The sequence below is a fragment of the Limulus polyphemus genome, unplaced genomic scaffold, assembly GCF_000517525.1.
Source record: "Limulus polyphemus unplaced genomic scaffold, Limulus_polyphemus-2.1.2 Scaffold250, whole genome shotgun sequence".
Taxonomy (NCBI): Eukaryota; Metazoa; Arthropoda; class Merostomata; order Xiphosura; family Limulidae; genus Limulus; species Limulus polyphemus.
This window is the reverse complement of record NW_013665860.1, coordinates 40,118-65,476: the sequence shown is the minus strand read 5'-3', so window position 1 is coordinate 65,476 and position 25,359 is coordinate 40,118. Positions and strand designations below refer to the sequence as shown.

Below are 25,359 nucleotides of genomic sequence, written 5' to 3'. Positions count from 1 at the left end.
CATTTGAATAATGATTTAAAACACAAACCATGTATATACCGTGTCAGCATTTGAATAATGATTTAAAACACAAACCATGTATATACCGTGTCAGTATTTGAATAATGATTTAAAACACAAACCATGTATACACTGTTCCAGTATTTGAATAATGATTTAAAACACAAACCATGTATATACTGTGCCAGTATTTGAATAATGATTTAAAACACAAACCATGTATACACTGTTTCAGTATTTGAATAATGATTTAAAACACAAACCATGTATATACACTGTCATATATGGAAACACTTGTTGAATTACAAGACATTTGTATTTTATCATCATTGAATACTCGTGTAGTATTCTCCAAGTGAAGAAGAAAAATCTCCCCCTAAAAAGTTAATCTTATGTTAAATTCTATTTCAGTCAGCATGTTTGTTTACTCTTACCAATAATAAACTGATAATTGTGAATCTTTTTGACATCATTGGTACTGATAAACTCTTAACTACCTTTTTCTCTGTTTTTTACAACCCACTGACAGCTGTAGCGACTTTAACACTGGGGAAATTGCCAATTCTGATGTAATTTGAAACCACATAAAATGTATTGCTTACCATCAGTTTCAAGTGTGTTAATAAAAAAAAAATTGCAAACCATTAGCCAAGTGTACACTTGTTTGATTGAACAGAATATTTGAAACTATATGTATTTCATTTAGTCTTTACTCAATAATTTAAACAGTTATAAAATGTTTAGTTTTCCTCTTTACTGTTTATTCAGTTGTAACCAGCGATTCTTGAATATTCATATTATTTAAATAAAATGTATGCCAGCTGGTTAATGTTAATGTTTTGCTACATTATTCAGAATTGTGGAAAAGACATTTCAGTTTCTCACTGTTTAACTATACTGGATTTTAATGTTGTTATTTTACTAAACTCCTTTTTTTATGATATGTTTCATTTACATTTAAGTATGTTTAAATGTAGTTCCACTAATAAAAGTTTTCACTGTTTAAAAATCCTTAGGTAGTTTTTAAGGTACTACAAATTCATCTTTTATTTTTTGAGTAACTTTCAGTTCCATGTTTTCTCCTCTTAGGTGAGGTTGCCTTATTTAACCTCTTTTATGAAATCTTCACTGTTTGCACTTCTGTGATTGTAGAGGATACATCAGGTAGGCCCATTTTTGTTTTTTATAACTACAACTATGTGAAATATCCTTTTAAAAAGAGTTTTTGTTTTAAATTGTGGTTCATAACACAATCAGAGATGCACTATAGAAATGTCATGCAACATTAGCAGGTATGAAATAGGCTTAACTTCAATTTCATTTTTGTAAATCTTGTGCTACATTAGCAAGTATGAAATAGGCTTAACTTACATTTCACTTTTGCATTTTAAGTAGTGAAATTCACATTCTTAGTAATGTGACATATATTTTATTAAAGATTCCAAAACTTACTTCCAAACTATTACTTTGTACCTGAATGCTTTCCATTCCTAAGCTTATAAAATACAGTCAATTAAAAAAAAATCATCTTGATTTACAGATTTCTTTGTAAAGGTGGCTGTTGATTGTTCTTGATGAGAATAAGCTAGCCTATCATCAAAGTAATAAAAAAACATTAATGAAAAATCTTAGTTACTTTTGTTTAAATATAATTTGTCAAGATGTAGCCTTGAACTTTGTTTTTATCTGTATTGTATTAGTGACTATCACTAACAATGTCAGAGTTATTTTTAACAGTTATCTATAACAGTTTGTACTGATTGACATGGGGCACTTTGTTTTCAGGAGTACTGTATCATGCCAGAAACCTGGACTTTGGCCTATTTTTGGGGTGTGTATTGTTAGATGTTTTTGATTTGATAACAGTTGTCTTATGAATTACATTTGGTTAGTCCTGATGTTATTATAATCTATCAAAAATATTGTTAAGTATTCATGATAATATTGTGGTGGTTAACATGATCACCTAACTATTAATTATTTAATGATATAATTTTGTTTGTTAGGTAAAAATTAATAACTAGTTTTATCCTACATTTTGACTGCTAATCTTCTACAATCTTCAGGAGAAGGAAAAGAATTCAGAATCAGAACAGTCACCAATACAGAAAGCCATGAAATGTAAACCCCACTATAATATCACCATATCAGAAAAAACTGCTCTCACAAACTTGAAGAGACACCATAACAATTCTACCAGCAGACAACGTAATTCCACTGTAGTCATGGGCAAAAAAGGAATAGTAATCTATCTAACTCCAAACTCTTGTTGAAGAGGGCTGTCACATCTAGGTTAAGTCTGACCCAACTGTTAAAAAAGGAATATTAACAAACTCCTGAAGAAACATGAGAAATAACTTGGAACAGAAACAGTCAAGTAAACAGTACACAAAAACACCACTCTACAAATCTGTGGTCTACCTAAAATTCTCAAGCAAAGCTACTCTCTCTATCCTATAGCTAACTGTAGAGATTCACCATATTACCAATTAGCTAGGTATATTGAGGATATAATATCACTATTAACATGTAAAACAATCTCACAGGTAAAGAAAGATGGGTGTGTGTGGGAGTAGGGGGTGAATCTTTCTATTTTGAAAAGCTGAGACTGTAATCTGGCCGCTATAAGCACAGAAATACTTATACTCAGGATTTTCCTGAAACTGGCAGCAGTTTATTAGCTGAAACACAGAATAAAAACTAGTCAGTAATTAGTAACTAGTTAATCATGATCTAGATTATAATTAACTATTAGTAACTAGTTAATCATTTAGACCTAGGTGATAAAAAATCTTCAGCATTTTTATAAACATACAGGAGACTACTCTTTTGGATTATCTCCTCCTCTATCCTCCAAAAACGAAAATCATAGACAATAAATCACTGATTTTTTTAATCTTTAATGGCAATTTTATAGAACAAATTGTTAAGTTTTTGTGGTCCATGTAATATTTAATTGCTTTTAAAAACTGAAAAAGAATTTTAAACCTCATATTTTCTGTCCATGTTAGAAAAAACTCAGAATACTGTGCCTCTGGTATCAGTATCAATACTACCTGTTAACTTCAGTTTAGGATTTGTGACATATCAGCTTTGACTGTGCCATAAAGTTCCACAACAAAGATTGCTGTAACTTGTGTTTCTTCAGGAATCTTATTAAAGAGCTAAATCCAATGTGAATTTTTTCATTTTATTTGCACCTTCTCTCAATATTCAAAACAATTCAGCAACTCCAGTGCATGAACTGTGAATACACATTAATAAAATTTGGATACAGGTTGTTTGTGAGTGACTGTGGTAGTTACTGCACCATTCAAGTATGCTCTCTGTGTTCATAGTTGCTTCAATTTCTTTCTTGCAGGATTCTTTGTATCATTGCCATTGGAGGGCAATATCAGATTCAGTCAGCATTTTGTATATTTCGACAAAACTATGTTAGATATTACCCCTAATGTGCACTTATGAAAATGCTGAAATTTTAATTTTAGATAAGAAAATTATTCATAACAAACCTTAGTCTTGACAGAAAAAATACATGTTTACAATTTATTAATTTTTTTGTAGTGTACTTGATCTAACAAGTGTTCCAAGAAACTTGTATAACTGGAAACAGTATTATTATTTTAATATGGACAATTATTTTTACTTGTAAATAAATTGCTTCAGAATATCCATATACTTTCACCCTAATTACAACTTTGTGTTGAAGTCTTTTTAAGGCTTCTAGAATATAAATTTCAAAAGTTTGATGCAATTTAAATGTTGTAGATAAAAAGAAAATTGGCCAAAAATGTCTTTAAGTGTTAAACTGTATTTCACAGTTGTCTGCTAGGTAATTATAATAAACAGTTTCAATAACTTTTACCTTCCAGTTGGGACTTTATGAACCATACATGGTTGGTTACAGAAGCACTTCGACCAATTGTTGTGGAGCTAGACTACCAGCGCCAAGGAAAAACTTTATTCCGTGGAGTCAACTTTGTAGGATATGTCGGAATCCTTACAGCTATGAAGCCAGTAAGCAGTTTTATGATAATTTAGTTTACTCCATGGCCAGTTAATGTTGTTAGCTGTGCAGCTGGTTTTAATATATTTTAATTACCTAAGGTTATTATTAATATTGTTATTTTAATAAGTGTGATTGAGATCTCAACCAACAGACTGTATGATTAGATCCAGCTAAGCTGTACAAGGGCTTCATCTCAAGTAACATTGAACTTAAACCATTATACCTATTTGTATAAAACAATTCCACAGTTTCTTCATATTTTGAATATGGTGAAAAAAAAATATTTATTTTAATACAATTGTTTTTAAATTAAACTCTGTTTTATGTACAAATGTTATGTTGTATGAAATTATTTTTATGCTTAGTAAATAATAGCCCGAAATAAAATAATTATATTTAAAACAAAAGCTAATTTTTCTGTGTTATTTTGTTTGAAGCATAAAACATAATTATTATTCTTTAATTCTTTCTCATTAGCTATAAAATATAAAGCTTAACAGATACTTTTATTTTGGATGACCTCTTCCTCTAAAGCAGTACTACAGAGGAAAAAATGAAAAACGATTATCATAAAGACATTATATCACTGATTTTTTTGTTGCTTAATGATAGTACTATAGAACAAATTAAGTTTTTGGTGGTTCATATAATGTTAAGTAGCTTTTAGAAACTGAAAGTTTTGAACATCATATGTATCTCTCTGTCCATAGTAGAAAAAACAATAATGACAAGACTGTATCCTTGGCATCAGTATCAAAACTTCTTGTGTTAACTTCAGTTTAGGACTTGTGACATATCAGCTCTGATTTTGCCATAAAGTTGTACTACAAAGACTGCTGTAGGACTAATATAACTGGTCAACTTGCTAAGGGAAATTTACTAGTTATACTTGTTTATTTAGTGTGGGATTTTATCCTAGTTCGTTTCCTGGTTTTTACAATCCTCCTCCTCTTTTGAGTCTCATCATTGCCCTCATATATGTTTATTGTAATACACAGTGGCAGCACCAGCACCAAAAATTAGGGGGCAAGCCAAAATTTTGAGAGGCAAAACAAGATGTGTAATTTTAAAGGGACTCGTTATCCCCCCCCCCCAATTTTAGTGTCCCAAAGATGAGATGGATCAACACGATGGACCACACATTCTCCTGACATAACCCCATTGAATTTTTGCTTGTGGGGGGTTGCAAAAGATCTAGTATATTCGACACCAGTGTGTGATATCGTGGATCTTTGCCACAGAATAATCAGTGCAATAAGGAATGTGACTCCTGTGATGCTGAACAACACCTGAGTATCACCCAGATGTTCTTCAAGCAACAAATGGTGCACATGTGGAAGTATACTAAGAGAAGAAAAAACCCGAGTTGTTTATCAAATTAAATAAAACCAGAATGTTCTATCTAATATTTTCAATGTTATTAATTTTTAAAAAGAGTCAGATAACTTATGGACACCCTGTATTTCATTCATTGGTATGTATGAAAACAGTAATTGTAGATTGCACAGTAAACAAATGCCAACAAAATTTGTTAACTGACAGAACTAGTTAGCCACCAAAAATGCAGAAATACATTTTTTATCACCTAAGTAACAATTTAACATTTCAACTACTTTAAACTATCTTGTGAATAGAAAGTATGAAAAAAAAAGATATTCATAACATAATTAAAATTTTGTAGTGAATTATATTTGGAAAATTTATATCTGTCGTGTGATCAGTAAGCTTCAAACTGTTTTTCTTTTAGAACTTGTTTTCACTCACAATGGATGAAAGGTTCAACCTAAATGGTGGATTTATTGGTAGGTTTTGAAAGTGTGTGAAAAAGGTAAATAAATGTGAGAAATGAAGCTTTTGTGTAGGAACTATTTGATTTTTGACTGATTGAAATGAATTATGGATTTAATAATCAGGAGCCAAAAAAAAAAAAGACTTAATAAATGGTGGTCTACATGTACTTATGGTAAGGCATGTTAGCCTGCCATAATAAACAATTCTAAAAGCAATTAGTTACACTGGTTAATTTGTAAAGAGTGAATTATTTAGTAATCTAAGGTAAAGACAATAAAGTTTTCTTGTAAGGATATGAAATATTTTATGAAATCTGTAATATAAATACCATAAGGTCTATCAGAGGTCCACAGGCTAAATATGTCTTAGATAGACCTTAACTGTATGATATGAGGCTGAATATACTGCTGTGCACAAAACTGAAGTTATAGGTCAAATTGTTTATGAACAGCTAATTTGAGTTATTATTTATATACCTTGGAGTTGGTTAAATATGAAGAACAAAAATGTAATTAGTGTAATAAAATTGTTAGAAATAAAAAATGGTTAAATATTTGACCAAATTATTACCATTGGAGTACTAAAGTTTATTTTTCTTCTTATGGTAGTTTTAAATTTTTGTCTATTTTTTTCTCCAACTTGATACATTGTACTGTTATATTACTTTATCTAAAACGTTTTCCAGGGAGTACTATATACTTTAAAATAAATTTTGTTAGTTTGCTTAGAATTATTGGATTTGGTGTAACAAAGTTTTCTGCAACAAAATTTTGTAAATTAATCTATTCTCAATATCTAAAATACAGCTTTTCTGTTGCAGGAATAATTGAGTGGTTATTAGGTGATCATTCAACTACGTGGATGGGATTTCTGACCCGACAAGTAATGGAAAATGCCACCAGCTACACAGTGGCTCAGAAAATGCTGGCAACTACAAAGCTTCTTGCTCCTGCTTATTTTATTCTGGGTGGAAACAAATCTGGAGAAGTAAGGATCATTATTTTGTTGCTTTCAGGGTATTCACAAAACTGGAAAGTTGGGAATATATAAAAAACAAAAACAAAATTGGTTAAAATTTAATAACTGTCTAAAAACAACACTGCTGCTTAGCTATGACAGTTATTGTTATATTTTAACATATTCTTGGTCAGAAACTTTATAAGTTGATAATTATCTAATTCAATTACAGGTTAGATCAAATATGCTATTGTTACGACAGCGGAGTCACGCGATGCTGGGAGCATGCGTGCTGGAGTTTCTGGAAGGATCTTGAATTATCAAGGAACTACGCAAATGTCCTAGTGTTTGCCAGACGCACTCTTTTTTAGTATATAAGCCTGGCGAGAAAAACCAGCAAAAAGTCGGAGATAGGTAGATCAGAGATATAGATAATTTGAGTCAAGCGAACAGTAGGCACCGTAAATAAAGTGTGTGAATCGCTGTGAATTATAGCGTGTGTTTATAAAAGTAGTTAAAGTGACTGTGGAAATTCTGTGTATTACTAAAAGTTCTCAATAAGATAATAGGATTTCTAGGCACCAAATTTAAACCAGCTTAAAAACTATCAGTTTACAGGATCAGCAATAGCTTTTCCCCATTTTAACAGATGTTACCATTTTGTAAAACAGCACCTAAAATATCCTGGTGCACATATGTAACACTATTATAAATAAAATGTAAAATTTGATTGTTTATCATCAAGTTTCAATGCCCTTGTTTGCAGATTTTTTCTGTTGTATCATAACCTGAAGTATGTGTGTACTTAAGTTTTTATAACTAAGTTATAAGCTATATAAAGTAGTGTTAGTTATGTGGAAGTTTGATTAAAAGCTAAAATATCAGTGTTGTCATGTACACATGTCTGAAAAACTTAGAATTTTGCCCCGAAAGTTGGGAAAATTTAGGGAAGAATGTGGTCATCCTATTTTAGGAGGTTACAATACAAATAGTACAAAACTATATTTGCTTCATAATGAAATGAAAATAATAACTTTTCATCATAATGTTTCTGTTTATCAGATATGTAGTTTACATTTTCAAGTTATCAAGTAAGTAACAATTTACATGCTGAACTAACCTGATTGAGTTCTAACCTCAGTTTGTGAATAAGCAAGCTCTCTTTTATATGAAGGCTGTGTTCATCACTAACCCAAGTGAGCGGAGTGAAGAGAAACTGAAGTTTCTGAGTGCCCCTGGTTGTATAACCAGCCCTGAAGGGCTTGTTAGATTTTAAAACTATAATACATGTGAAGTCAATATGATCTGATCAATGACTTTGTTAAGATCTTAAAATAATTTTAATGAATGGCCACATCACTCCATATGAATAAAATTAAATATCCATACAACTAACGTACAAAATGGAAAATGATTTTGATACAAATTTTTGAGTAACTTCTGTTGTAATGATTTATGCTAGTAACCTCCACCACCCACTTCTGGGAGAATGAAATTCTTTGCTTCCTGTTTAAAAATAAATCTTTACGCTATATCAAAAACAGAAATAAATTATTTAATAAGAAATAATTTTCAGAAAAAATTGTTTTACATGGCATTATACTGTTCAATTTGAATACAGAAAGATTTCACAAATATGTTGAAAACTGGTTAAGCATAAAGGCCACCTTTTGAATTAGAGAATATCTGTAAAACATTCTTTGCATAATGTTTCTTCTCAGTTGGATTTATTTCAAATTTCTTAAAAGGCCTGTGTGATAACACGTGACCGAGGATCAAATACCGATGCTGACATCTGGACAATGGCTGATTCTGGTAATGAATGGTTTATATTGGAAACCAACTACGACCACTGGAAAAAACCACCTTTTTTTGATGATCGTCGAACTCCAGCAATCAAATGTCTAAACCAGATGGGTCAGAAGGTGGGTAAAACCAGCATCTGATGGTTTAATGAAACAAGTGATTTAAGGTTAATCAGTTGGTTGTCTGAAGGTGTGTAAGGAATTGTAAGTTGATGGTGGAATTGTTTTCTTTTCTATCTTCTCCAGTTAGTGATGAAAATATTGTTACTAACAATCAGTAACTGCATACATGCCAAAAGTTAAGTTGCTTGACAATTTTTTCTTCCCTCATTGTGAATAAGCCTTACTTTCTCGGGTAATCTTGGTAAACAGTTGCTTAGTAACCTTGAAAATACAACAGTAGCAAAAATGGTCCAGTTTTTCTTGCATGGTCAAAGTACTGTTTTTTCAGTGCAATTAAAACATAACTGTGGAATGAGTACTGGACTTTAAAAACAAGTGATCTCTTCATATTAAAAATAAAGCATAGGCCTGTTGGTACATTATCAAAACACTTTTCCAAAGGACTGTAGTATTGAACCATAAACCAAGTATAATGAAATCAGTGTTGTTTATAACGTTTTTATGTATGATTCTTATCAGAAACGTTTTATTTTGCACTCAGTATAAAAGCTTTCTCATATATTCTTGCTTGGTGGTTATATTTTTTGTTGCAAGAAAAAAAAGTTATGTCACTACTAACAAGTAACATATAGTTAATATGTACAATTATGTTTTTCTTTTGATCTAATTAGAATGCTTCTGTTAGTGGATTATTCAATTTACTATCAACCCAGCCAAACCTTAACAAGGTAAGGTTACAAGTTTCTATCTCATACATTAATATATTTTGAGAGTTTGAAAGGGGAGCACTTTTAATAAGTTTCAAGCATATTTTTCAAATATTTTAATAATAACAAATTTTCTTTTTTGTGAACATTATACCTCTACAAATAGCAGTTTTAATTTTATTTCTTTATGCCAGAGAAAGTATATGAAATTGTATTTTACTGCTTCTTCTTGCTGTAGAAATTCACTTGGGTATAGGCTACTTAAAATACAAACTTCACTGAGTTCCCGGTGGGGGCTCATTCTCTGTATTCTAGTGCAACAATTAAGTTGATACACAGTACTGTTGGGGGTCACTTACACGATACCAAGGGTTTGTTTCGATAAGGAAAACTATGAAGATGCCAAGGTCACTAACATCTATTTTCTGAAAAATAAATTCCCAGTTACTACTTGTGAAGTGTTAGTTTTCTGCTGAAATATTAATCTAGTTATTTCTACTGTCACTTGGTCAGTTACCATTTTAGAATATATTTAACAGCGAGACAGAATTCTATTAAATCTTGTGTCACATCACCAGTGTATGCAATATTGATAAATGGGATAAAAGAGGGAGTAAAAAGTTGAAGTCTTTACAATCTCTATTAGAATACCCCACTCAGCAGTATGCTTTTGAGTTTGATCCTAGTGGTAGACACTGTCTAATCACCTACTGTGTAGCTTTGTGCTAAAACTAACAAATCGTACATGCCCAAACTATTTTTAGTTGACAGGTTTCTATTAAATTAGTGTATCTATATCCCTGAAGCAGACATTCAATATCAAAAAATAGCTACTGTTCCAAATACTTTGTACCACAGTTGTAAACCGTAATTTTAGTTGTAGCTGTCCAATTTGAAGAAGTGCTGGTATCAGTTACTATTGACTCTTTGGTTAAATTTGTGCAGGTGATTCACCAGTACTAGAAGATGGCATTTTGTATTCTTCTGTAAGACACACATTCTTATACAAAGAAGGTTTATGAAAAAAATAATTCCTATAATTGCTAAACATCAAATGCACATTATTTAAATATGTGATAAAGAAATTTTCATCTGCTCTCATGTCCAACAGGGTATGTAACATATTTTACATACCCCGAGTACTCCCTAAAATTGGAAGTAGTCACTTTTAAAGTTCTACTTTAAGCATTTGTTTTTAAGCCAAAAACAGTGAACTAATATGTTAAATAATGAAAGATGAGCACACAAAAAAAAAAAAAGAAAAAAAAAGTGATCTCCACGTACAGGATAGCCAAGTAAACTAGGATGTGAGCAACAGTGTAATAATTATGAAAGCATAGGATATGTAAGGCCTGCAACTATATTTTTATTTGTTTTTTCAGCTGACGACTTACACTGCACTGATGCAAGTAAATATCAACAAAATGGAGACATACTTACAATATTGTTCTGATCCTTGCTGGCCTTGGTAATTATTATTTTTTAAATAACAAGTACTGTGGAAAAACTTTCACCAGCTGGCTTGATTTAATATATATTAAATGTTACTTACTAGTCTATGCAAGGTTTATAATTTATTTCTGATGTTATGTGGATAAAAAAGTGATTTTGTTTTTCCTTTTTCAATCAGAAAATGTTTCAAAACCACACCCTGACCACAGTTTTTACAATTTATAAGGCCACCAAACACTTGGTTACCAAGATCATTTAATATAATACCCATTCATGGGCAAATGTTTCTCACATAGCCTGTATCTACTTTTATACAATGGATACCTGGCTTAAAAATTGTTGTTAAATGGGTTTATATGTCAATAATAATTTTTTTTTTTATCTTTAGTTAATTTCTCCTTGGATATTTATGATACGAAGTATTACATTTAGAGATGTTTTAGAACTATTTATAATTCATAAACTATACCTGAATTTTTTTTAATGTATAAACTTGCTAATAAGTTATTTTCTGTTGTAATTACTCTTAATAAAGAACCTGATTTCTCTTGGATTTACCTGTTCAGTCTTTACAAATTTTCACAACAAGCAGTCAGTAAAAATTATGAACAGCATTTTAAAAGATCTTGTAATGTGAGCCTAAGCCTCAATGTGTATTTAGAGGTATGCTGTAACCGGATTACTCAATACTTCCTTTTCTATTGTAAGTTATAACAAAATTCACAATTACTGAAATACCACTTAATATGGCTGGTAGTGCTCTAGTTATATAATTCTTAAACAAAATTTCATGTAATCAAAATAAGGCAGTTTTTTAAAGAACTACATCCATTTCTGGATGAGTTCAAAAACATTAAGAAAAATATTTTGAATGTAGACAACCCATTATAATAGTTCAGATACACTCATAGCAGAGTTGTCATTATGATGTGATTGTTGTTTCCTGATAAATAATCTATTTGAGGAAATTAAGCCCAAAGAAAAAGAACTGAATAAATTCTGAAATGAACAATGAATACAACTGCCTTTATTGGAATAAACATCAAACTTCATTACAAATCATATCCATGTAATGTCTTCAAAAAATAGTACAAGTAAATGCAATATAAGTTGTTTGAAACCCTGCTGCTGTACTACCAACATTTTTACCTTGGTGTGTGTGTGTCTATAAATATATATTTTATTCACACACACACACAACACTTTGCAATCAGGCCCTTCACAGTAAGAAACACGCTGATGTACCATGCAAATAACCATCAAGTTTCTTTATTTCCTGCAAATGAAGAGGACTTTTTTTTTGCCTAGTAACCTCACACGTCTTGTATAAACTAGATGAACTTCTGTACTTCCACAGCCTCTAATATATAACTATTACAAATCCATAATATTTTTATTAAAAGGGATCTTCTATTATAATACTTTCACTTCACATCAAAGTACAATGCCCCTTACATCCAACAAGTCCACAGTGTAACTTAATGGACCCCAAGTGTTCCATTTATGTGGGTAGGATAGCTCCAGGGGATCAAAGTGTTTTGTACCAACACTGTTTCTCAATAAGATAATAGGATTTCTAGGCACCAAATTTAAACCAGCTTAAAAATTATCAGTTTACAGGATCAGCAATAGCTTTCCCCCATTTTAACAGATATTACCATTTTGTAAAACAGCACCTAAAATATCCTGGTGCCTACGTAAACACGTAAAGGGATTCTCAAAATTGTAAACCATAAGGAAAGTTGACTTGTTTATTTAACCCTGTGACCACTGTCAGTTGGCATTTAAGGTCTTAAAACATTCGTATTAAGTTAAAATAGTCATTCATATATTGCTTTTTTTGCAAAATACATGACACTCAAACAAAATGCATTTTTTATTAAAGAGAAAGTCAGAGTCAGCCAACTGTCAGGGCATTATGGGAAAAGAATATTGCATAGCCAAAAGAAAACTAGAACCAATAAAGTCTGATAACTTCCAGTAAGATAATTCTGGTGTTAATAAAAAGCTGCACTCCTGTTTATATACGCATACAATTCTTGGCCAGCAGCAGCAGCAAAAATAAAAAAAAATCCAGACTAGTCTTTTTCCTCCTTTAAATTGAAAAGTTAAAAAAGAACAATCAGAAACGTTTCTAACTTATGCAACTTTATATCAAATTTCTAATTATGTTTATTCTAAATATAACTGGACATTACATAATATTAAAGTATGTATAAAATGAGTACATGTAACAAAAACAATATGATTCCAGTTAGGAAAGTAATATTAATATGGTTTAATTGTACTTTTATATGTTTTATAAAACTGTCAATGTGGTTTTAATCTCTAAAAAGGGGAAGACAAGTTGGATAAGAGCCTATATACTGTGCTTCTTACCAATATTCAACATTTAGAAGTTAAAAAATTGTATAGTTAACAATGTTTAAAAAAAAATTACTTTTATATGTATTATAAATTCTGAACTTTCTTTACTAGTTTTACTAAACAAAAACAAATGCTGGTTACAAGCTTTTGTTAGACTGGTATGTTAAAAAAAAAAGAAGCAGAAATGTTATAGCTATATAACAAAATTAATAATTATAAAGAGTAACCGTGGGTAGACAATTTACAATTTTGCTTCAAAGTTGTAATATATTGTACTGGGTACCCTGACAGACAAGTTATTTGTAAAGAAAGGCTGAGTTAAACAACTTTTTAAAAAATATTTGCTGTTAATCAAAATTAAAATCACAAACAAGTTAAGTGAACCTTAGTGTATTTGTCAACTGTGTATAAAATAATGTTGACAGCTGATGTAACATCTGGAAATACCTTACATTGTATTTGTCTTTAACAGTCTTTAAGCAAAGTATTCCCATGCAAAACCTTTCAGTCTTTAAACTGTTTACTTCTACTTATGTACAATGTGTGTTTGTAGTATGAATGATTATTTAAAAGAGACTAGATGAAACAATAATACACTATGATATGCCATTCCTTTACATATATATATATATATTTTAAATCCTACTGTGCTGATGCAACAAACTAAGGTGTATTTAACTTATAAAGTTTTGTGGAAAATGCTTATGTCAATAACAATATCTGTGATACTGTACAGGTAGACACTGAAAACAATTACTGGGAATGACAAGATCAAACAATTTAAAAAAAAAAATTCAAGATTAAGAGAGATGTACGACAGAATATTGAGTTGACTTATTGAAGCAGTAAACCAATGAAGGCTGATACATAACACTTTAAGATAGTAGTTCACTGAATAATACTAGACATACTTTAATACTGGTCTCTGATGTATTCAAAGGAAAACAATTGTCCCAACATCGCTGGAAAAAAACAAACATTTTTATGAGGAACATACCAGTACCAACATAAGCTTAAAACAACATTATAGTTCCAATGGGCTTCAAAATGCTGTGGTATATGAACTTGGTGACATTTTGAGTAGCTTTTGCTTCCTTTCATAAACAAAGGATGAAAATACACAAAAGCCTACACATGTACTGACCAATTTACATACCTTGGCAATTAAGTACTCATAAAAAAAATTACATGATACAATGTAGAGCATAGTGCCATAGACATTTTTCCACTGAATTTCAACCTAAAAATAACAATAAGTTACTGTGCTCTATATGTAGTTTAAACTGTACCCAAATAAAAACAACTAAACATTAAATTTCATGGCACAAACAAGTTATGGTAGTTACAAATGTTGTTAGATTCTTGGCTTCAAACAATACACAATGTCACTATCAATAATAACAAATTAAGGTATCATTTCACTTCATTTAAAACTATGTATGTATTCATGTCATACACATACATTTATATATGTTACTCATTTTGTTTAAGAACTAATATAACCTATAAATGTAAGTTCTTTAAACTTTTTCTTTTAAATAAAAGAACAGCAATGATTCTTACAAATTTTTCTGAAAGGTAAACCCCTTTTTTTTTTTATTATTGTTGTACTAAAAACTTTTAAAGACTTAACAAAAATTATCACATAGATACTATACGAAATAAACAAACCAAAGCTCAAACGATGTGAATTAGGTGGTTTTCAGAACTAAGGCTAACTGATTACTGGTAAGAAGTTAAAAAAAAAAAAAAAAAAAAAAAAGTAGGAAAGCTTCAACTATAAATCTCAAGTCATCACAAAAATGTAACACAAAAAAAAACCTGATTAATTATTAAACTTTTAAAATTAATAAAAACTTTCAACTCTTACAGATTATCCTTGAATAATAATAATAAAAATTATATATGCACAAAAAAAAACATCCAAAAAATATTCTTTTGCTGACACAACCAGATTAGGAAGTTTGCAGCAAACTAAACCAAGAGAAAGTGTTATAAAATACTATTACTTTGTTACATCAACACACACACACAAACACTGCAATTTACTATCTGATTACTTGTATGTGTTATTTAATAAGATAACTGACTAGAGTTATGACAACAACACGATTCAGGCAAGGCGGAAATTGTGGTTTATACTGGAATGTCAGAAGCACATGTTGACGTTTGTCACCATGAAATATGCTTAGTATTAAACTGACTGTCTAATATCTTGTTCATTTAACAAATACATGTGGACACAATAAGGCCATAATGGTTTACCTTTTATATATAATTTACTTTTTATCCCTGCAGTATGATTTACAATATCTTTTTTTGTTCTTTTTTATTCCTCTTTTTTTTTTAACTACTGATGCAGTACAAACTACTTTTTTGCACTTTTATTTGCATCGAACTTTATAAACAACGAAACCTATATATGTATAGTTTAACCAATCGCTCAGCCAAACTAAACAATCAAAAAAAGATGATTGCTGAAAAAAAAAAAAAGACAAAAATATCATTAAATATAATTGTATATGAAAAATGTATTAAAATAATAAAAGAATAATACCAAATAAACACCTAGCACAACAAATAATGGCGAGATACAGATTTCAAAATCAGACTTGCAAACAGCAAAACAGAGTGAAACTTACATTTCATAAATCGTTAATATACTTGAAAATATTACTATAAACTTCAAAAAGTGATATGGTAATAGTTGACTTTTTCCCATTTTGCTCTCATGAACTATTAAAAAGCATGTGTGCATCAGACAACTGTACAGATTCTTCCCTAGTTTCTTGGATACTTAAAACATCTAGTTGGATAACAATTCTCATTAGAGTTGTAATATGTTTTCACATTCATTACGAATCTCAGTTTCTGGTGCAAGCTTCACAAAGACAAGACAGTATCACAGTAACAACATGTCAGTGTGATCTGAACTATACATGGCACCTACAGACATCTAAATAATTGGTTAAATCCCTCATTAAACTGACACAAAAAATTAAAATAAGTGAAATAGTATGGACTGAATAAATTTTAATTACTTGTATGTATATATATATATATATATATATATAATATATTCTAGTTTGCAAACACAACTAATCAAGTGAATATAGCATAAGGCATTTCTCTAAGTAACTGTAACACTATATTTAAAATTGAAGAACATCAAAACTACAACAGGAAGAAAACATACACTTATTATGAGGTTACGAAAAGTGAAGAAAAAACTTAGAGCAAGTAAATTGTAGCCAACCAAATTTTTCCATACAAAATTTTGTAAAACAAGAGCTCAATATGGAGCATTATCAGCTTTTCCCAATATATATAAGGTTTAATAAAAGCTAAATTACTTTAAGTACTTATAACTTTTTTACCTGCTTAACAAATGTTTGGTAACTTCAAATTTTAAGTAGTTTTATAAATAAATCTTGGTCAACAGATCAGTCACAGCTTCCACACAATAAAAGAATATTTAATATAACTTTTAAACTCTCAAACTTGTATATAGTTTTTATGTCATGAAGGATAGTTTCCAAAACTTGATATTGTTTGTACTGAGGCCCCTGATACACAAGCTCTTTATAAGGAACAGCTGAAGTCAATACTAACAGCTGAAGATAGGGCGAGATCAAATCAACAAAAATATACGTGTATAGATATATATGTATATATATATATATGTGTGTATAGTTCTGAGCAAGCTAACAATTTTACTAGGGTTAATATCACAGGCTTCCTACTGAACGGAATGACCTACATCTCATTCATTGTCTTTTTTTTCTTTTTTTTTATAACATCAAGAATTTCTTTGGCTACTAGAAGATGAGGAGTTCATCTTTTTTTTTTCTTGTTCATTAAAAAACTCCCACAGCCCTGCAACTACGAACTACTAGGAAATTACATTCTCTTACATATAGATGACATGTCGTATGGCTCACAATTCAAAGGCAACTAATAAACATTACTTTCTGATATTGAGAGATTAGATATAATCATTATGATGCCACACACCTACAGTGAACATCTTCATAAAACATGTACATTCATGAGAGCTACTTGTTCACATGATATACAAGGTGTTCAAGATCAAGACATGGTGATTGTTTTTGGCCAGAGTGACAACATAACCTTCGGATGTAATCTTCAGGCCACAGCATCGACTGACCTTAACGTATGGACACTCAAACTCAGACAGGAGTGAACCCTCACTCGAAAAGACAACAACGTGAAATCGATTCCCATGGCTATCTCCAACCAATACATCACCAGCATCACTTATATCAATTCCATTGGGAAAATTGGTGATATTTTCACAGCCTATACGTCTCATGTGCTGTCCATTTTCATTAAAAACAACAACACAATGTCCTTTAAAATCGCAGATGTAATACTCTTTCCCACTGATGGCTATGTCTGAAGGCTCTCGCATGTACTCACTGCAGTCAAACCAGCGAAGTAAGTCCCCATTCTCTGCAATAACGAAAACTGTGGGAGAGACACTATCCACAGCCACAATGTGTCCTTCTCCAGTGATGGCTAATCCTGCAACAATGTCAATATACCTGATAGCAATCTTCTTGATAAAATGTCCATTCTTCGTGAAAAGTTGCATGCGGGATCGCTCATTTCCTCGGTCGCAAATAACAAACTTGCCAGATTGTCGAATAACAGCAACCTACCACAAACCAAAGTTTACAATTGTTTAAATGCCTCCAAATTAGTATATTTTACTTTTATTTCCAGTGAAATAAATTGGTTTTACACATTTTGGGCTATTAGTTTTCTCCTATCTTTACTGTATATATATTTTTTTTAAACACTGCAATATGTTGTCCTGTTTTTGACAAAAATTACTTTTTACAAACTCAAGAAAGTTATCTCAAAAGCGTTTTTCTTTAAAATTCCATCTAAATATGAAGTTCTTTGTTCATAAATACCACAGGACTGAAAGTAATACTGAGGCTTGTTTTACATAAACATATCATAGTTTATTAGAAACATTAAAGGCTTTCTGGTTCATTGTTATGAGTTATTCTTTAATTAAATTACTTTAGTCAACAGAAAAATAAAAATACCTTTCGAGGATACCACAGCTGCCCTTCTTCCTTTCCAGGAAAACCAAACTGGTACTTGAACTCACCCATTTTATCAAAAACCTGGATTCTGTGGTTATTGGTGTCAGCCACAATAATTTCTTCTTCCAAACCCAAGCAAAAACCATGGGGTGAACTAAATTGCCCTCTTCCTGGCCCAAGCTGGCCAAACTTACACCTTCATAGACAAAATAAAACACTTAGAAAAGGAACAGCATAATACTTTATATGACAGTATAAAGCTGGCCAAATTTACACCCCAATAGACAAAATAAAACACTTAGAAAAGGAACAGCATAATACTTTATATGACAGTATAAAGCTGGCCAAATTTACACTTCCATAGACAAAATAAAACACTTAGAAAAGGAACAGCATAATACTTTATATGACAGTATTTCACAGAATCCAGATTAAAAACTTAGTACCATCAATAAGCTAAACTTGAAAGTTAATCAAATCAGAGGCTTAAGTCGAATAGAAAATTTAAATGAAAGACGTAAATTTAATAATTCACTCAATGTTAGATTACAAGTGAAGTCAAAATGAATGCTATGAAAATGGTTTAGTTAGTTCACTATAAAGAAGCTAAAAATAATAAAAACACTACTTCATGACATGAACAAGTTGTACCTTATCTGCATTGTGTTTAGTTTGGTAGTGGCACTTCGTGGCGGAGGGTTATAGCTTCCTTGACCACCTGTCACTGGTGGCATAACTGGAAGTAGAAACATAAGCAGGATAATTGTGGAACATCACATAAAAATATTGTAACTTGTAAAATACTAAATAAATAATAAAAGATTGCGAGGTCTTATAATGCCCAAAACAACCAACTAGTGGAGTAATAAAAAGCAATATGCACACAGTTCAGATTGTGAAATATTTTTAATAAAAAAACAAAGCCTGTAGAATATGCTTGAGATTTACTTTTTTTTTTTTCAGAAAATATTTGTAGTGGCTGAATCTCAGAAAATATGATAAAACAAAGTATCCAAGTTCTTTAACTCTTGTAAAGACACAATGAATTCTGTATTAGATTTGGTATTAATCTCATAAATCTATGGTTCTAATATATTTTTCACAAGAGAAAGAAAGAAAGATAATACAATATAAACTATTACTAACCATTTCCTGAAGTGAAAGAACTTGGCACACCCAAGTTCAGGTTAGCACTGATAGCTGATACACCATTCATAAGAGGTGATCCAAAATGAGGGCTACTTCCTCTGGTCGACTGTAAAGGAAGAGGTGAGGTTCCACCATTCAAAAGACTTCCCAAATCTGTGTCCAATGGAGATGGTTGTAAAGATCTTAGCCCTTGGGAGTGAGGCTGGGATGTAGTAGAATGGGACATACTAGGAGAATCAGGACCCATGCTTGGAATCATTTGTCTACCTAAAAGCACTTGACCTGTGGAAACACAGGTAAAGATTATAGTCCTATGTATATAAAAGCCAAAAAAACATTTCTACCAAAATAAATCAAGTTCACATAAAAATATCAATCTTCTACATCACAATTCACATTCCTTTTACAGCTGGTTATATTATATACTGAATCTTACAATTTTTACATGATAAAATTCCAATGAGTATATTTAGTTTTCAATACATTTTCAATATTTATCAAAAATAAGAATTAAATAAAATGTTACACACACACACACACATTTTTTGCTAGAATTCTATTATAAATATTCATGTCTAATTTTTGTCTAGAATACATGAAAATGATCCTGCATCATCCATTCTGCACAGCTATTAGTGCTTTTATAAAATAATCATACTTGAACCATTTCTTTAACTCTTACTTTAAAGTATTGGTAGCTAATGCAGCCATGTTCAGACAGTAACTTAAATATTTTTTTCAATCATTAAAGATATCTAAAAATGAAAACTAAAACATTACGAGGGCTTTCTAATGATATAAGCCAGTCTTCAGACAAAGATCATACGTACCTACACAGACATTTTGAGAATAGTTGATGAAGATTCAATTTGTAAAAATGACAATTTTTGATCATGAAATTTGTGTAAGTATAATGTACACTTATGAGCCAACTGATATTAGATAGATATATAATGTAACAGTATCAGGCAAACTGAATAAGGTAATTTGACATTCCATTGTTTCCTGAAAAACAGCACTAAAAAATTACAAATAAAAAGTATCTCAACTTTTCTTGTTCTTTTTTTAACCGGTTTATGCAGCTTCCAGAAGCAATAAACCACCATGCAGTTAAGTGCTCAGCTTGTTTTCATGTGGGTGGACAATAATCATGAACATAAAAACACCAGTTCTAATTATATAAACAAACATCTTTTAGCACCTCTTCCTTGTTTTGTTATGGGAAATATGTTATTTTACAGGCAATTCTATGCTCTAACTTCTCTAAAAAGCTACAATAGAAAAAGCTAAAATTCTTGGCTAGTTTCAGAGTTCTTTTGAGGATATACAGTGGCACCATTTTCAAATACACAATCTACCATGCATATTCAAATACTCAGCGATGGGTTACACAGGTGTTTATGTCACACACAATATTTATAAATATCACATTCACAGTTTACGAATGCCTTGCTCAAAGTGATTTATTCAAATTCCTAGTCATTTCCACTTTCTTTATTACACTGAATTATGGAATGTACTAGTAAGTTTGAGTTCATCTAACTCTTTCCAGCCTGGCATACCATGTTTTTCTCAAGGGAAAATTACATCAATTTTTAAAATCTTCTGTCTTATCTCAACCCTCAAACTACCTACAAAATAAAACTTTAACTGTTCACATATATAATTTTGTTCTGATTTATATTACATTAAAATTTGTTTTGGATAAAGTAAATAAAAAAATCTTCCAACTTCAATTTGGATTTGTGTGTCCTCCCACTGGAATTATTTTTTGGTACATAAATACTTAATCTTCCCACCTGTCCAGATAGTTTATCATCATATGATGAAAAGTTGCAAATATGTACTCTTTGTTGGTTATTTCTTGTTTTAATGGTTTAAAACAGTGAAATTTAAGTTTGTTCAAAAAAAAAAGAGAAAAAAAATCAATTTATTGCCATTTGTGTTCATAATTGCCAAGTTTCTAAATTTGAAAAAAAGAAAAGAAAAAAGATGAATAATTATGCAAACTGAAATCTTTATCAATTTATTTCTCATAAAGCTCCTTTGCTTCCTAATGTGGAAGCAGTGCTTTTAAAACTTTTGGTTATCATGTCAGATGCTACAGATATTTGTAAAACATGTTTTGTTATGAAATTATATGTTCTTTTTTTTCTTTACTTAAAAACAACCACAGAATGCTCCATGTTGCAGAAATATGCACCAGATGTAAAAAGTGTTTCCTTAGCTTTCCAAATTACTTTATTTTTTATCGATGAAAATACTATTCTTAAAACTTGAAAGTTTTTACCTCACAACAGGACAGTCTTTGGTTATTTGTGAAAAAATAGCAAGAAGGAATAGTGATTAAGCTTTCAACTTAGAAATGTTAATACAGCCCTTACTGGACACTTAAAAACATATTTCATTGATTAAAACAACTATCATTTTGTATCTGTTCAGGAAACAACTGAGACTATCAAACAATGTTTTCAATACACGATATACTTAGCCATTGCTAAAGAATGCTTTTACTCAAAGCAAATATATTGAATTATCTCAAAATAGTGAAAATTGGAACTATGCATTAGGTTCACTGAAAAATCTTGCTTCTAGCTTTTATATACCATTCATTGTCAGCCTGACTCATTCATAGTGAAGTCTGAAAAACTTTCTAATCATAAGAAAATTAAGAACATTATCTTAAAATGATTTACACGGATATCATAATGTTTTAAATTAACATTTGGGAAAGTTTTAAGTATTCTTATTTGTATTCAATATCTTCAATATTAAAAAATTAAGTAACAAAGAATACCAGAATTATTCATTGACACTGAGCCTAGTTTGGCCAAAGCTGACAGGTTGTTCAGGGCATTCATTTGTGCAGCTGCTACTGAATCTGGTCCACTGGTGGATATCTGTAGAAGATCGTACAGAGTTGGAGGTGAAGGGGTTGGATTAAGAGACTCGTGAGAAGAACTGTGTTCAGCCATGCCTGCCAACTGGGCTAGGTTGTACTGGGCAACATTATTGCCCAAGTCTACATCCAGAGTTGAAGGCACTGAGGTTTTATCACTAAGAACACCATGGGGTAAGACAAACCCCTCGTTATCAAGTGATGACACTGAGTGGATGGGGGAGGTTTGCTGGTGAGGTGGATTGTCCTCAAGTTTTGACAATACTGTTGCAGATGTGCACAAAGATCCACATAGCTCTTCTATATTTTTTTCAAACTTGGATTCATCACATTCAAACTTGATCTCCACGGAGACATCAGGTTTAGGAGTGTTGTTAATTAGATACATTAACTGGGTACAGACAACCTAGAAATAAATAAACCCATTAAATAAATGAAATTTCAAAGTTAACCACTGGCTAATCTTGACATAAAAACCAATATTCTTCTATAACTCTCTGGAAAATGCAAGGTAAAAAAACAAACTTAAACTGAATTGTAATTTTTAATCCTTTCTGGACCAGAGGTGTGCCACTGAAATCCCTTGATTTTTTCCTTTTCCTGGTAAACAGATTTAAACAAATTACATGAAACTTAGTACAAACTTCATAAGTAGTATCTGTTTTCAGCTTTGAAAAAATATCACATAATTTTATTTTCTAACATTTGTTACATTGTGAAATTTCAAACTTTTGTTTGTGAGACATTGTTTTGAAAAAAATATTTAAAACACTATCTTAAATTTTTTGATCTTAGTGATCAGAAAGTTCCATTTCATATATCCAATCAGTTCCAACTTGAATGATATTCTTTAACATTTCTTTTGCCAATTCTGCCTATAAATCAGAAAAGGTAAAAATAAAAGGAGCAGAATATATCTTTCCATCATACCTTAGAGGAATGGAAAGTTCTAACAATGTTAGTGACCGGGACAAATAAGACATCTACAAACTGGATAACATACACTGTCCCTTGTAAAACAAACCAAGTCTGATTCATGATTACACAATGACCTAACAAAAGATCAAAAACAAAAAGTATGACAAGCAAATGAATTGTATAAATGATAAAGATATTTTATGCCTCACTAGTACAGATGCATTTTGTCATTATTCCTGCTTGCAATCACACCTGAACAACCATGTCTCAAGTTGCATTCTTACAATCTTTTTTGCTATAATGAGGCATTCGGCAAGTTAGTGAACAAAATTAATGGTGTATTACTTCTTATGTAACTTCTAACTGTGGTAGGACTCTTTGTTTACTGTGTCAAGAAGATGATTTTGGAAGTGCACAAGTAGACTTGATAAGAGAAAAACGGGTTTTCTGTGCCGTATTTGTATAGCAGTGGCGATTTGCACCAGGTCTGTTTATTTGAAACATCAGGATAGCAATGTTTACTAATTCAAATTTATTATGTCTATCTTCATGAAATTTGGTAAGCTTTCAGTAAACACAAGTCTTCTGTACATAAAAAAATGAGATTTTTCAATAAAGCATTTACCAAGTCGGTCTGAGTGAATTGTGATTTTTATGTTTTTACTTTTCTTATTTTGCATAACCTCTTTAATGAATATCAAAAGTTTTTTGTTGTTTTATTTATTTTCTCTACTCTAACTAGCAAAATCAGCAATTTAGGGTAAAATGAAAATTTGAAGTCCACGAAATCAACCTAAATTTTCTTTCTTTCTAGAATGACTGCATATTGTATCAGATAGTTATACCTATATATTCTTACAGCCTAGGCTTTTCACATCTGGTTTCATTTAGGTTTACTGCTTTACAGCTGTATTCAGACTGTATGCTAAAACCAGTTACCACAGTGGGACAGCCATGAATGCATGCTTGTTTATCGAGTATAATGACCAATGTTTTAATTTTTGTCACTTAAGTTTTATGAACAAACCAAACAAGTTTTTACATTATAGTTATTTTTATAAAATCAAATCAAAAATATACATAAAAAACAAAACATCTCGTAGTTATTTCTAGATTCAGATCTTCTGGCATTGAGGATAAAAAACTAAACCTACTTTTTTGTGATTATGTTGCTTGTCCCCAGAATTATTCATGTTTATTTCAAATACTAGTTTACCCATGGGTCTATGGCCCGCACTTACAAAATAGTAGTTCAAGCAAATTTGGCATCAGTTATAATTAGAGAACTTATTTAAGTAAGCCTAATAATTATCGCTCATAACTTGGTTAAAGAAATTAAGTTTGCGTTATAGTGGCAATGATCATTAAATTGAGAAAGTGCAAAACTGTAGTTCAACAAATTTGCTTGAACTACTATTTTGCATTTTTTTCAGTTTAATGATCACTACTGCTCTGATGTAAATTTAATTTCTTTAATCAAGTTATGAACAGTAATTATTAGGCTTACTTAAATAAGTTCTCTAATTATAACTGTTTAGATGCTAAGTTTAGAAACATCTGATATAAAATAATTTAATTAAATTTTGAATGTAACTTTGTAAAAAGGCCACAACATGCACTTTATCCCTCTTGTACACAGAGATAACCAGTTAACCAAACATTTTGTTACTTCTGTAGCCATTCAAATGCAGAGCTGACTATCTAACATCCTTCTCTGGAACAAAATAAATGGCTGATACAATCAAAGCTGTGTCGATTTTGGGAAGAGGTAAAACAGAGCCTAATCGACTCATTATCAAGTGATGATAATAAAAATGATATCTGAGCTGAAGACATGAACAATGTTGTTACTATCATACAAACCACTGAACAGTATCCCAGAGGAGAAAGTTTATCCAAATCCAAATAAGCTTGTGCTCCCTGCTTTAGCCAACATGGAACCCTATGATTTGGCTACACTCATGCTTTGGCTAATAGATAGATGTCTAAAATGTCACAGATGCTGTGTATACTTGCTCAGATAAGACCAAATACAATTCTCGTCCTAGACAAATATGCGATACTTTAACCCCTATTGGCCCGGGTGCACATTACTAAGCATGAC

General features: G+C 30.9%; 2 protein-coding genes across 2 annotated transcripts in view; one reads left to right on the top strand and one right to left on the bottom strand.

Moving 5' to 3' along the window:
* The window catches only part of LOC106478798 (acid ceramidase-like), a 21,389-nt gene extending 10,410 nt beyond the window's left edge, over positions 1-10,979 (top strand). Inside the window, exons 6-13 of the mRNA XM_013939367.2 lie at positions 1,090-1,164; positions 1,786-1,831; positions 3,873-4,017; positions 5,757-5,811; positions 6,621-6,787; positions 8,506-8,682; positions 9,357-9,413; positions 10,775-10,979. Of these exons, the coding sequence (XP_013794821.1) occupies positions 1,090-1,164; positions 1,786-1,831; positions 3,873-4,017; positions 5,757-5,811; positions 6,621-6,787; positions 8,506-8,682; positions 9,357-9,413; positions 10,775-10,864 (812 nt within the window). The 3' untranslated portion in view covers positions 10,865-10,979. The remainder of the gene's footprint in view (positions 1-1,089; positions 1,165-1,785; positions 1,832-3,872; positions 4,018-5,756; positions 5,812-6,620; positions 6,788-8,505; positions 8,683-9,356; positions 9,414-10,774) is intronic.
* A 6,016-nt stretch (positions 10,980-16,995) lies between these two features.
* The window catches only part of LOC106478790 (B-box type zinc finger protein ncl-1-like), a 31,285-nt gene continuing 22,921 nt past the window's right edge, over positions 16,996-25,359 (bottom strand). The window contains exons 6-10 of the mRNA XM_013939359.2: positions 22,236-22,743; positions 19,436-19,720; positions 18,941-19,025; positions 18,290-18,485; positions 16,996-17,889 (exon numbers count right to left, since the gene is read on the bottom strand). Of these exons, the coding sequence (XP_013794813.1) occupies positions 17,275-17,889; positions 18,290-18,485; positions 18,941-19,025; positions 19,436-19,720; positions 22,236-22,743 (1,689 nt within the window). The 3' untranslated portion in view covers positions 16,996-17,274. The remainder of the gene's footprint in view (positions 17,890-18,289; positions 18,486-18,940; positions 19,026-19,435; positions 19,721-22,235; positions 22,744-25,359) is intronic.